The sequence below is a fragment of the Dendrobates tinctorius genome, unplaced genomic scaffold (assembly GCF_039654945.1).
Source record: "Dendrobates tinctorius isolate UK_male_01 unplaced genomic scaffold, ASM3965494v1 ptg000024l, whole genome shotgun sequence".
Lineage (NCBI taxonomy): Eukaryota > Metazoa > Chordata > Amphibia > Anura > Dendrobatidae > Dendrobates > Dendrobates tinctorius.
This window is the reverse complement of record NW_027361692.1, coordinates 7855436-7869808: the sequence shown is the minus strand read 5'-3', so window position 1 is coordinate 7869808 and position 14373 is coordinate 7855436. Positions and strand designations below refer to the sequence as shown.

The following is a 14373-nucleotide window of genomic DNA, read 5'->3' as shown; positions in this document are numbered from 1 at the left end:
GTCCTTTTCCATCACGGGAAAATGCTCTGGCCGGGGTTTAGGAGTCTGGACGCTGCTGGGCTCACTGCTTCGGGCTGTGGGAGCATTCCCCCCCGGAGCACCTCCAGTTCATGGGCCCCCGGGGCGCCTGGCGCTCGGCTCTCTCAGCCTCTGCTTGGCGCTCGGCTCTCTCCGCCTGTGCTTGGCATTCGGCTCGGGCCTCCTGCCGATATTGCTGGATCAGCCTCATCCGCCCCTCACTGTCTTCGGTGGGGAGTTCGTCCAAGGCCGCTTGCAGGTAGGGGTCCAATCTGTCCTGCTTGTATGTTGAGCCAGCGCTCAGGAGTGGAGCCTCTGCTGTAGCCCCATTGTTACTTGGGCCCACTTCTGCGTTCGCTGGGCTCTGGCCGTTTTCCCGTTGCACCAGAGCTGCGATCAGTTGGGCTTTGTTTTTGTTCGTGGTGTCGATCCGCCACACCCCGCAGAGGGCAATAAGAGATGCCTTGTTATGCTGCTTATACCACTCTGCTCCCATTGTAGCCATGGTTGCCAAATAAAAGATAGAAAAGAAAAACGGAGAGAAGGAAGGGAATACTCGCACGTACACACAAATGTCTCAGGACTAGCAACCACTGAGTCTGTTCTCCAAAACCTATGATGCAGGATTCCCGCAGGAACCGTGCAGGTTTTTAGTGAGAGGAATGATTGCTCAAACCAAATCACTAATGCTCTAGGATTATCCCACCGCTCTGCCACCAATATGTGAGGAACGGGCGGGCCGCTGCCACCAAATTGTGATGGACAGCGGACCCTGTGCCACCAATAGGTCACGATCCCACCACCGACACGGGTTTGTCAGCGGATGGAGGGATGTGACGCACTGCCGGAACACGGCTATCACAGGCACAGTGGGGGCTTATCTTAGTTATCCCACCACTGGCACCATGTGGCAAAAACACAGCAAGCTAATCTTGCTCTAAGAATTTATTGCAGGGGGGTATTTTGGATGCCCCACCACTGCTATCAACCTTCCAAGAACTGCAGGAATTTATGTATATCCCGCTTTCTCAGTTCCACTTTGGAACTCGCAGCTCTCCGGCGCCCCCCTTACCCTCAGGTCAGTCAGGGAACTGCACCTAGAATAATTAGTCACCGGACGGGCTGCTTGCTGTGCACGGGCAATTAGACTACTGCAGTAAGGGAATTATCAATGCTGTGGCCTCAACCACTCATTCAGCAATATAAGACCCTTCTGTACTGCCAGCTAGCCTCGCCAGCCGCGCACACCACGCTGCCACCAGCCACGCTTTACTTAATCAAAGCGTTAATTGAGATGGTCTGTGGCAAACCCCTGAAATTAGTAGCGATTATCTAAAAAAGGCGCATAGTTCATTTCTTAGAGCATGGAGACAGAGCTAATAGATTTTATCATTTATTCACAAAAGAATGCGGGCAGTGATTACATAGATAAAAGTTGCTATAAAGTTGAGACATTACATATGTACAATACAAATATAACATAAAGGGGATTAAAAAGACAGAAAGTAACACTCACATGTGCTTAGTCGGTATCAGGCAGACCATGGGGCTGGGGAGAGAAGGCGGAGCCACACGTCTCCACTCATCTGGGTTCTGGTCGGCATGGATGCTGTAGCTCCCACTGACTCATTGTAAAGGAGGGGTGCCTTATAGCCCAGCGTCTGTGACATCACAAAAGGGGCAGTCTGCAGAAGTTCATACCCCCTTTCTCCAAGTTGCCAATTAACTAAAAAACTTATGATAACCATATCTCAACGAGGGAAGCTTGTATAAACACACTGAGGGCCTCATAGGTTGTAGTTCATCGAATGTAATAAAGCAACATCAGACATGCTATACTTAGGACACTACGTTTGGGAGCAATCCATATCTCAGGTTCTGGCAGTGATAGAACTTTGCAAGAGCCACCGTAGGGAAGACGGGTCGGCGCAGATCACAGAAATGTCAGTTTTGTTTTTCTATTGCAATCGGAGCCCATGCTAGCCTATTTTAATATCTCTCATAGTTTTATTTCAGACACATGTCCCAGAACACAAAGGACTTCCTTTAGCTTAACTAATTAATTAACATTCCTTTCTGTGGAAATGGGCCAAATGCTATAGGGAAAGTGTCCTATTACCAGTGCAGACACAGGCTGTTAAGGAGGGGAAGGAGGGAAGCTGTAGGAGCTGATAGGCTGAATTTCTCATCAGAGTGAAGTGGAAGATTTCTAGAAGGTTCTAGAAACATCATACTTTCTAGACATTTTACATTACATCTGTTATCTGCTTTGGGACAGCTGATGTCTGAGTTCCTGGACTTATCCTGTTTATGTGTTGGTACCAAAGTCCTTGTCCTGATTCCTGCTGTGTTATGAAGTCCTAGTCCTGTGTCATGTTCCTGAAGTCCTTCTGTGTCTTGAACCCTGTTGTGCCCAGTGACTGTAACTCTTTGCTAACTGAGTTTCTGTGATCAAACCTGGGTTCATCTTGGAAGTAGGAGTCCGTGTGGCTGCTGAGTTTCTTCTACTCTGTGCTCAGCTTGTTATTCGGTGAAATCCCCGGCCTGTTCCAGTCCAACCCGGCGGGGCTTGCACCAGACCGCTTGGGTTCCTTTTTAGGCCACTGCCAGATGTCCGGAGCCTGATGACTGCAGCCTCATGTCCGGAGCCTGATGTCTACAGCCTGATGTCTGGAGCCTGTCGATCACTGCCAGATGTCCGGAGTCCGATGTCAGTGCCAGTCCGTGTTTCAATGTCCAGTCCGTGTTCCGATGTCCTGCCTGAGTCCGAATGTCTGTCCGTGTTCCTATGTCCAGTCCGTGTACCGATGTCCAGTACGTGTTCCGATGTCCAGTTCGTGTTCTGATGTCCTGCCTAAGTCTGGATGTCTGTCCATGTTCCAATGTCCAGCCTGTGTCCAGATGTCTAGCCCATGGATCCGGTGGTCAAAGTTGTGCTCTTGAGCCTGACCCGCTTGTGTTCCTAGATGGATTCCTCCTCCGTGGTTTTCGGGAATCTCCAGCTCTGTTTCCCCAGTGACGGTCCCGCCAGCGAATCCTAGACCTGACCAGCCAGTGCCCGGTGCTGTAGTGCCAACATTCCTGGACTTGTGCTATCTGGGTCTTGCTTATGTTATGATGTCCTGCCGGTTCCATGGGGTCTTAAGGCCCCGTCACACTAAGCGAGATTGCTAACGATATCGCTTAAGCATCACCGATTTTGTGATACAACAGCGATATTGCTAGCGATATCGCTATATGTGACACTTACCTCCGACCGGCTCCCCCCGCTGTCTATCTCTGATCGTTCGAGAATGTCCTGGGCCGTTTCTCATCGGCGGCTTCTTGTTGGGCTTGCTGCTGGCGCCGACAAGCGTGGACGCGGGTGGGAGGACCTCTCCATCGCCGCGTCTGACAGGTAAGTAACGGCTGCTGACCGCTGCTGCATTGCTGGTGAGATCTGCCTGTTTGGCAGCTCACTTGCGACCATTTAGCGATGCACCAGCGATCCTGACCAGGTCGTATCATTGTTGGGATCGCTGGTGCATCGCTAAATGTGACTGGACCCTTACCCGTGATGGCTCCTGCCGTTATCTGAAGGCTGCCTGAGGTCAGTGTCTGATGCTCTCCTGCTGTGTTGGTGCTACGCCTGAGGCCTGGGAGAGAGGCCATCCTAGTATGCTCAAGTTAGATAACCCTGGACTGCATCAACCCGTGATGACCCTAGCCATCATCTGAAGTCTGTCTGAGGTCGGTGTCTGATGTTCTCCTGCTGAGCCTGTGCTACGCCTGAGAGAGAGGCCATCCTAGTATGCTCGTTCAGACAACCCTGGACTGCGTCAACCCGTGATGATCTCCTGCCATCGCCTGAAGCTAGTCTGAGGTCGGTGTCTGATGTTCTCCTGCTGGGCCTGTGCTACGCCTGAGGCCTTAGAGAGAGGCCATCCTAGTATGCCCGTGCCAGATGACCCTGGACTGCATCAACCTGTGATGACCTCTTGCTTCGCCTGTCAACCTGAGATGTGTTTCCTTCGTGATGTGAATATTCCAGAACCTGGTGTTTACATGTCTTTTTGTAATGTCACGTGTGACTGGATACACTGCCTCCAGCAGGGCAAATTTAAGCAGAATTAAGGGAAACACCGGGGAAACAGTTACAATGGAGGGCCCTACAATAGGGAACGGGGACGTGGAGACCTCCTGCACTCCCCTGAGTCAGTGTCCCTACACTCCTGACGATCCCTAGGCAGGTTCTGCACCTGGCGACGAGCTGGATACCTCAAATCTCTAGCTCGCCCTGCGCCTATCCCTTTCTAGTGAATTGGAATGTGCAGAAACTAATCCCACCACTGCACTAATACACACACAAGGAAAGTAGCAAACAGGGAAAAACACCACTTAGCTTTGCTCTGTTGCTATTGCTCCCAGCAACAGAGTACGACACCAAAGTTCAGCTTCAACCCTGAAGCTCGACACCTGAATTCAGCTTCCGCCTGATGCTATTACACCAGAGCTCCCCTGAGCTGCCAGGAACTCCTCACTGTAGTTCCTTCCTTCACCAGACTTGGTTGAAAATGAGCAATATCACCAACCTTGAGTGAGACCACCTGCTACTCCTTTATAGATAGGAGCCAGGGTATCACATCTGCTTCATTATCACGTGCAATAACACTAGTGGCCACCGGGGGCAACTGAACCAAAGTAACCACAGTGCAATGACCCTAATGGCCACCGGGGGCAAAACTAGAACTAAAACAACCACAGTGTAATGACCCGAACGGCCACCGGGGGCAAAACGAACTTTAAGCCAACAGCATAAAGGAAAAAAAAAAGGTTACTTGTGCCAAATCTGTCATAATCCAACCTGGATCATGACACTTTTGCTTTATTTCAGTAAACTTTATGTTTCTTCATACCTGATGCTGTGCGGTGTCTTTTAGTCCTGCATATAGCCATCTTGTCCACAAGCTCAGGTGCCACAGACCCTGATCGCTACCCTTCCCTATTAGGCCCGGGTCCCCCCTGTGGTCCAGTGGGTCCACATTTCACGATCATCTGGGACGCATACCCCACCGTCGTTATAGTTCGACGACTTGGGAGCATTGGCTGGGTAAGCCACGCTGCGTCCGGGATCGTAACATTACCTTTATGAAAATGCAAAATTTGGGTCTAAAATAACATTTTTGTGAGGAAAATGTGATTTTAATATTTTCACGGCAAAATGTTATAAATATTTGTGAATCACCTGGGGGTTCAAGGTGCTCACCACACATCTAAATACATTCCTTGAGGGGTCTAGTTTTCAAAATGGGGTCATTTGTGGTGGATTTCCACTGTTTAGGCACATCAGGGGCTCTCTAAATGGGACATGACGTCTGCTAATGATTCCAGGAAATTTTACATTGAAAAAGTCAAAAGACGCTCCTTCCCTTCCAAACCCTGCCGTGCTCCCAAACAGTGGTTTTTCTCCCTCATATGGGGTATCGGCATGCTCAGGAGAAATTACACAACAAATTTTGGGTTCAATTTTTTCCTGTTACCCTTGTCAAAATAAAAAAAGTATCTGAATTAAATGTTTTGTGAAAAAAGTTAAATGTTCATTTTTTTATCACATTCCAAAATTTCCTGTGAAGCAGCTGAAAGGTTATTAAACTTCTTGAATGGGGTTTTTCGCACCTTGAGGGGTGCAGTGTTTAGAATAGTGTCAATTTTGAGGGTCTTCTATCATATAGACCCCTCAATGTGACTTCAAATATGATGTAGTCCCTAAAAAAATGGTTTTGCAAATTTTGTAGGATAAATAAAAAATCATTGGTCAAATTTTAACCCTTATAACATAATAAAATTTTGGTTCCAAAATTGTTCTAATGTAAAGTAGACATGTGAAAAATGTTACTTATTAACTATTTTGTGTGACCTATCTCTGTAATTTAAGGGCATGAAAATTCAAATTTTCTGCAAATTTCAGTTTTTTTCACAAATAAATGCAAGTCAAATTTTACCCCTATCATGAAGCACAATATGCCTCAAAAAAAGATGTCCGAGTCACTGGGATCCGTTGAAGCGTTCCATAGTTATTACCTCATTACCTCATAAAGTGACAGTGGTCAGAATTGTAAAAATTTGCCTGGTCATTAACGTGCAAACCTTCCTTCGGGGGTAAAGAGGTTAAGTAAAAGTAAAGATTTTGTAGGGAGATGGACTAAGGGTGTGTATACACCTGAAACGCATCAGGTACCAGGCCTCGCCTTTTAATGTTTTAACTACGTTTAAATAAAGAATCCATTTTATCTCTGGATGGCTGTGCGAGAATCTTTCCCCATTTTTCGTCAAAAGATTTTGTAATGAAAGTTACTTTCATGTTATGGGTCAAAAAATGCTCTATAGAACTCATTCTAGTTAAAAATTTTGAACTTCTTGTGTTCATTCAGATATTTATTAAAATATTTATTTTCAAATGGGGTGTACTAATTTATGCTGACCACTGTACATAGGGAATATTTTGCTGATGGTTGGAGAATTCCGATCCCTGAAATCCCTGGCGATCAAGAGATTGGGATTCTGTAGCCTCCATAACAGTTGATGCCGACCATGCAACGCTCTGATCTATTCACAGCATGGCTGCAAAGCTGTATTCTCAGTGTTCAATAATAATGATCTCGGGATCACTGGAAATCCAAGTAGTCAGATCCAAGCAATCAGAAAGTTGTCTCCAATTTTATGGCTAGGGGATAACTTGATTTTTTGGGGAATAACCCTTGAATATGGTAATATACAGTCTTCATTGCCATAATTACACTATGTAATACATGGATATACTTTATAAAAAAAAAATAACAAAACATCATAACTGTGTTGAAAATGAATATTAATTTGAATTGTTTCTAATGACTATTTACAGGTGTTGTTGTCAATGAATCATCCAATGTACAAAGAGCAGATTCTGAATACAGCCTCCATCTTTTCGGCCAGTCTGACGCTTTTATGCCTGGTCAAAATTTCACATTTAAGGTACTGTGTGTAAGCATTGTCTAGTTATTGGATATAAATCTGTCATTCAGAACAGTGACAAGTGGAGATGAGCAGATCTGACGAGATTCAAATTCACCAGATCTGCCCGATTTTTCCCGGGAAACTCAAATTGCAGTGAATTTATTCTCTGCAAATTGAATGTTCTTTTTATACTATGGGGTCTGGATAGAGAGTAAATGAAAAGTGTATTAAAAAAAATAATAACCAATACTCACGTCACAGCTCACTTTTGCTGCTCACTATCCACAGGATATGTGGCACCTTGTTACTACCACCACAATTTTTACTTCAGCTAGAGGAGGACTTTGATAGGGTTCTCTGAATCTCCAAGTTTTGCTAATGCATTTATGAACATGATTGAGACCATTTTCATATTTGCATCAAATTCCATGAAATATTTGAAAAAGTGGGTATGTTTCGTAGAAGATATATTTGTATCATGGTTGGGAAAAAAGGAGGAATTTATAGTATTTTTTTATTATCTCAATTCATGTCATGTGCTAAACTCTCTCCGGAATATATTGAGAAGTGCATTAAGTTTTTTGGGTGTTAACCCCTTCATGACATGCGCCGTATATGTATGTATGAGCTGACATGAAAAACTAGGGTCTGCAGGAGTTCCCTGTGGTCATCATAGCTGATCTGGTATGAGCACCACCCAGTGGCCGGCGTTCATAGAAGATGAGCATTTCTGCTACACAGAGCAGGACTGAATCAGATGATCTCAGCTTCAAAATTTCCCATGGAGACTATTGAAGCGAGTAAAACATGAAAAAAAGGTTTTTAATAATATTTAAAAATTAAAAAGGATAAAAAAGTTCAAATCACCCCCTTTTCCCCCATTCAAAATAAAACAATAAAAAAGCATATATTTGGTATCCCTGCATTCAGAAACGCCCGATCTACCAAAATATAAAAATAATTAATCATATCGGTAGATGGCATAATGAGAAAAAAATTTAAAATGTGCCAGAATTATTATTTTTTTTGCTTGTCACAACATTGCAATAAAATGCAATAACAGTCGATCAAGAGATCGTATCTACCACAAAATGGAATAGATAAAAACGGCAGCTTGGCATGCAAAATGTAAGCCCTCATCGAGCCCCAGATCCTGAAAAAATTGTGACGCTTCGGGTCTCAGAAAATTAAAACTTTGGACTTTTTTTCACCACTTAAATAAAAAGCAACCCAGACATGGTTGGCACCTATGAACTTGTAATGACCTGGAGAATCATAACGGCAAGTAAATTTTAGCATTTAGTGAATATGGTAAAAAAAAGTCCCCAAAAACAATTGTGGAGTTGCACTTTTTTTTGCAATTTCATCGCACTTGGAATTTCTTTCCAATTTTCCAGGACACTGTAAGGTAAAACCAATGGTGTCATTGAGAAAGTACAACTCGTCTCGCAAAAAAAAAGCCCTCACACAGCCATATTGATTGGAAATTAAAAAAGTTATGGCTCTGGGAAGAAGGTGAGCAAAAAACAGAAACGCAATAGCGGAAAATGGCCCTGGTGTGAAGGGGTATAAATTAAATAAATACATTTGAAACTACATTATATACAAAAAGCACTGATCATAACAATATTTTGCAAAGATATAAACACCTTAGAAGAAAAATTGAAAGAAAAAGTACATATGCATGTTTAAATTGGCAAATTTATCATAAAAGAGGAATATACACTACCGTTGAAAAGTTTGGGGTCACCAAGACAATTTTGTGTTTTCCATGAAAACTCATACTTTTATTAATCAAATGAGTTGCCAAATGAATTTAAGATCTAGTCCAGACATTGACAAGGTTCGAAAAACAGATTTTTATTTGAAATACAGGAAAGATGTATATCTTTGTACCGTGTTAGCCAGTGGATAGAAAAATAATTATTTGAAATAATAATTTTCATACTTTGCTTTCGTCAAAGAATGCTCCCTTTGCAGCAATTACAGCATTGCAGTCCTTTGTCATTCTAGCAGTTAATTTGCTGAGGTAATCTGGAGAAATTACACCCCATTCTTCCAGAAGCCCCTCTCACAAGTTGGTTTGGCTTGATGGGCACTTTTTGCGTACCATACGGTCAAGCTACTCCCACAACAGCTCAATGAGGTTGAGATCTGGTGACTGCGTTGGCCACTCCATAACAGATAGAATACCAGCTGTCTGCTTCTTCCCTAAATAGTTCTTGTATAATTTGGAGGTGTGCTTTGGGTCATTGTCCTGTTGTAGGATGAAATTGGCTCCAATCAAGCGCGGTATTTCATAATTTTCAAAATAGAGTGATAGCCTTCCTTATTCAAAATCCCTTTTACCTTGTACAAATATTCCACTTTACCAGCACCAAAGCAACCCCAGACCATCACATTACCTCCACCATGCTTGACAGATGGCGTCAGGCACTCTTCCAGGATCTTTTCAGTTGTTCTGCGTATCACAAATGTCCTTCTGTGTGATCCAAACACCTCAAACTTGGATTCATCTGTCCATAATAGTTTTTACCAATCTTCCTCTATCCAATGTCTGTGTTCTTTTGCCCACATTAATCTTCTCCTTTTATTAGCCAGTCTCAGATATGGCTTTTTCTTTGCCACTCTGCCCGGAAGGCCAGCATCCAGGAGTCGCCTCTTCACTGCAGATGTTGACACCGGCGTTTTGCGTGTACTATTTAATGAAGCTGCCATTTGAGGACCCGAGAGGCGTCGATTTCTCAAACTACAGACTCTAATGTACTTGTCTTGTTGCTCAGTTATGCAGCGGGGCCTCCCACTTCTCTTTCTACTCTGGTTAGAGCCTGTTTGTGCTCTCCTCTGAAGGGAGTAGTACACACCGTTGTAGGAAATCTTCAGTTTCTTGCAGGGTGGATTTGATTTAAATCTAACTGACAAATCAGTAAGGCTTGATTTAAATCAGTGATTTAAATCAAAGTTTCTACCTAAACTAGTTCTTGCTACTTTAACATGTAAGTAGATGAAGATTTTTAGAATCACTTTTTATATTACTTTTTTCTCCCCAGTTTAATGGGTTAATCATTCATATTTGGACACCACTGTTCTGTTGTACTTAGGAAGGAGAAAAATAATCCTGACCTTAATAACAATTTAAATAGATTTATTCAACTGAAACAATAACAACATTACAGCATAAGTTATTTGCTTAAACAAACATCCATGTTTGTTAACTAATTTGGCTAAACAAAATATATATATATTTTAAGAAACTTAGACTGTCAGCCCAGCCGACACATGAAAAACTTAAATACTGCTGTCCCTGCTGTCCTCTGTAGCTCACTTGTCGTCATCTTCATCATCTTCTTCTTTGTTCCTATTCATAATCTGGAAAAGAAAAACAAGCTTTCCTGCTTTATTGGGTCACAACCGATTTCTCAATTTAGAATGAATGAGTCCAAAGGAAGAGAATATTCTTTCAACGCCTGCAGAAGAAGCTACTGCTGTTAAAAGTGAAATCATTACTTGAACAGTCTCTAAATCCAAGCGCTTAAGTGACTTCCACCAGTTTACTGGTGTGACCTTCCTTAAAATATCTTCAGCAAACATATATTTCTTGAATGGTTCCCCCTTAGCTCTGAAGTTTATTATAGTTGGCATTAAAGATGGATGATTGCTGGATACCCATGTCATAGCTAACTCCTCTTCCTCAGCACTTAGGTTTTGACCCTGATATTGGATATTGACAATATTTCCCAAAAAATGAGCTGGAGTCAGTGCTTGTCCCATTCGTTTGTTTACTGCTTGTAATTTAATTCTGTCCATGTGTAGTTCTGTTTTTAAGTGTTCACTCAGTTCCTTCCAAATTTCAACAGCATCCGCAATAAAACAGCTATTTTTCTGTATTTTGTTTAAAGCTTGAGAGATGGGTTTCAGGAAGCTCAGCATATGTTCAACATTTCTCTTAAGCCCAATGTTGAGGATTTTGGCCGTGACAGTGCCATCTATTTTATCTCGATTTTCTTCACAAAGTGTCATCAGAATAGGCCAGTTTTTGATATACTGCTCAAAATAGTCCACCACAGAGTTCCATCTAACATCTTGTGGGAGCGTTAGCTTGGTTCCACCCATCCTTTTCAGAGCTGCTGCAGCAAAATGATTATTACGGAAGTATTTAGCAATTTCAACAACATTAGCCTTTATTTCTGGAACACTTAAGTCTTTGGCTAAGAGGTGCAGCAAATGAGCACTGCAACCATATGTTATTAGCAGCTTTGTATTCCCTCCCTGCTCTTCTAAATCTCTTCTCATCTTGGATACGTTTGCAGCATTGTCAGTGACCAAACTGCGTACTAGACATTTGAATTTTTGTTCACATGTCGTTATAGCTTTTACTGCCACTTCTTGTAAGTATTCTGCTGTGTGTGCATTTCCTGACGTATCAGTTGTTTGTGCAAGGAAGACTTTACCTTCTTCTGTTGTTATACAAGCACATACAATAGGATCATTGTGGACATTACTCCACCCATCAATACTTAGGTTAACAATTTTACCCTCCACAGCTGTTGCACATTGCTCCATTTCTCTGTCATACACTTGATCCAGCAGTTTCCATGCAACATCAGCTCTGCTGGGTGGACTGTATCCTGGTCTCAGTGACTGAACCATATTAATGAAATGTGGGTTCTCAGTCAGATGGAAAGAAGAGTTCGTTGCATAAATAAACTGGGCAATTTTTTCATCAATCAACTCTTTTTCTAATCTGCTAGTTCTTATCACAAACCTATCTATGGTGGTTCCAGGAGGTAAAGGTTTTTTCTTCCTTTTGGGTGATGGTGATATGTGGCTGTGGGTGTCTGATGATGATGCTGCTGCTGCTAATGAAGCACTATCCTGGATGGATAACTCTGAAACTGTAGAACAGGATGATGGTGATCTTGGAGGTGGATAGTTTCCAGAATCCATGAATTCCCCTAAACAAAAAAAGTCAATGCTGTTATTTTATTGTTTATACAATTTCTGCTTATTGTACACAACACATCACTGCCCCTGCCCCAAAAGGAATATTTGTTTTTCTTCATACAGTGGGGAAAAAAAGTATTTAGTCAGTCAGCAATAGTGCAAGTTCCACCACTTAAAAAGATGAGAGGCGTCTGTAATTTACATCATAGGTAGACCTCAACTATGGGAGACAAACTGAGAAAAAAAAATCCAGAAAATCACATTGTCTGTTTTTTTTTCATTTTATTTGCATATTATGGTGGAAAATAAGTATTTGGTCAGAAACAAGCAATCAAGATTTCTGGCTCTCACAGACCTGTAACTTCTTCTTTAAGAGTCTCCTCTTTCCTCCACTCATTACCTGTAGTAATGGCACCTGGTTATACTTGTTATCAGTATAAAAAGACACCTGTGCACACCCTCAAACAGTCTGACTCCAAACTCCACTATGGTGAAGACCAAAGAGCTGTCAAAGGACACCAGAAACAAAATTGTAGCCCTGCACCAGGCTGGGAAGACTGAATCTGCAATAGCCAACCAGCTTGGAGTGAAGAAATCAACTGTGGGAGCAATAATTAGAAAATGGAAGACATACAAGACCACTGATAATCTCCCTCGATCTGGTGCTCCACGCAAAATCCCACCCCGTGGGGTCAGAATGATCACAAGAACGGTGAGCAAAAATCCCAGAACCACGCGGGGGGACCTAGTGAATAAACTGCAGAGAGCTGGGAACAATGTAACAAGGCCTACCAAAAGTAACACACTACGCCACCATGGACTCAGATCCTGCAGTGCCAGACGTGTCCCACTGCTTAAGCCTGTACATGTCCGGGCCCGTCTGAAGTTTGCTAGAGAGCATTTGGATGATCCAGAGGAGTTTTGGGAGAATGTCCTATGGTCTGATGAAACCACACTGGAACTGTTTGGTAGAAACACAACTTGTCGTGTTTGGAGGAAAAAGAATACTGAGTTGCATCCATCAAACACCATACCTACTGTAAAGCATGGTGGTGGAAACATCATGTTTTGGGGCTGTTTCTCTGCAAAGGGGCCAGGACTAGAGTTGAGCGACTTTTGGTTTTTTAGGGTCGCGTTTCGTTTCGTGAAACCCGACTTTTCCAAAAGTCGGGTCGAGCAAGATCGTCCGATTATGGGGAAAAGTCGGGGTCGTCCCGAAACACGAAACCCAATGTAAGTCAATGGGGAATAAAAGTCGGCAGTGAGAGGAGGACAGGAAACACACCTACAGTGCCCATTTGAATGCCAAAAGCATCAATTCTTCTTACTTAAGCTTGTCAACCTTAATTAACTTCATAATACAAGTTACGCACTGAAAAATGGGGGTTATTTGGCTAAAGTTGTGGGGGGGGAGGGCTGGCTGCAGGTTTTCATGTGCCCTGGGCGAAAGAGCGCCCCTTTAACACATACCACAACTCATCATGCTCCGATACGGCAGATAAATAGCGGTATAGTACAATGAAAAATACCTCACTTTTTACATCTCATGACGAGGCCCATCTATTTCTCCATACAGAATCATTGGTCCCATATAATGTTTGAAACAGTATATGATGAGCTCCACATAATGCTACAGTATATGTTGGTCCCCATGGATGAAGCTTCACTGTCTTATGGGCCCAAATAATGCTCCAAACATAATGGGCCCCATTTCTAATGCTCTAGTGTATAATGGGCCCTGTAAATGCTGCTCCAGTGTCTGATGTCCACCTTTGGAATGTTCCAGTGTATGGTGGGCCCCATCTATCATTCTCCAGAGTATAGTGCTCCCCAAAAATTGCTGTCCCAACATTGAAAACAATCAAATAAGTCTCCTCGCTAGGGAATCCCTGTACTTGTCTGGACAGGTGCTGTAGCTTGCTTAACAGCTCGCCAGCCGTTCTCACGCCCAGTATGGATTGCAGGTGATTGCACAAAGGTTAGAAAGGGTACCGTATCCCTGGATAACATGTATGGATAGCGTACACATTCAAAATATATGTCTCAGGAGGCAGGCTCAGACGGTGTTAGGCCCAGTATGGATTGCACGTGATTGCACAAAGGTTAGAAAGGGTACCGTATCCCTGGATAACATGTATGGATAGCGTACACATTCAAAATATATGTCTATACAGCATGAGGCAGGCTCAGACGGTGTTAGGTCCAGTATGGATTGCACGTGATTGCACAAAGGTTAGAAAGGGTACCGTATCCCTGGATAACATGTATGGATAGCGTACACATTCAAAATATATGTCTCAGGAGGCAGGCTCAGACGGTGTTAGGCCCAGTATGGATTGCACGTGATTGCACAAAGGTTAGAAAGGGTACCGTATCCCTGGATAACATGTATGGATAGCGTACACATTCAAAATATATGTCTATACAGCATGAGGCAGG

At 43.2% G+C, this 14373-nt stretch overlaps 1 protein-coding gene across 1 annotated transcript in view; it reads left to right on the top strand.

Annotated features, from left to right (window-relative positions):
• The window catches only part of LOC141084548 (CD109 antigen-like), a 202241-nt gene that overhangs the window by 70741 nt on the left and 117127 nt on the right, over window positions 1-14373 (top strand). The window contains exon 10 of the mRNA XM_073569326.1: window positions 6899-7008. Coding sequence (XP_073425427.1) covers window positions 6899-7008 — 110 coding nt within the window. The remainder of the gene's footprint in view (window positions 1-6898; window positions 7009-14373) is intronic.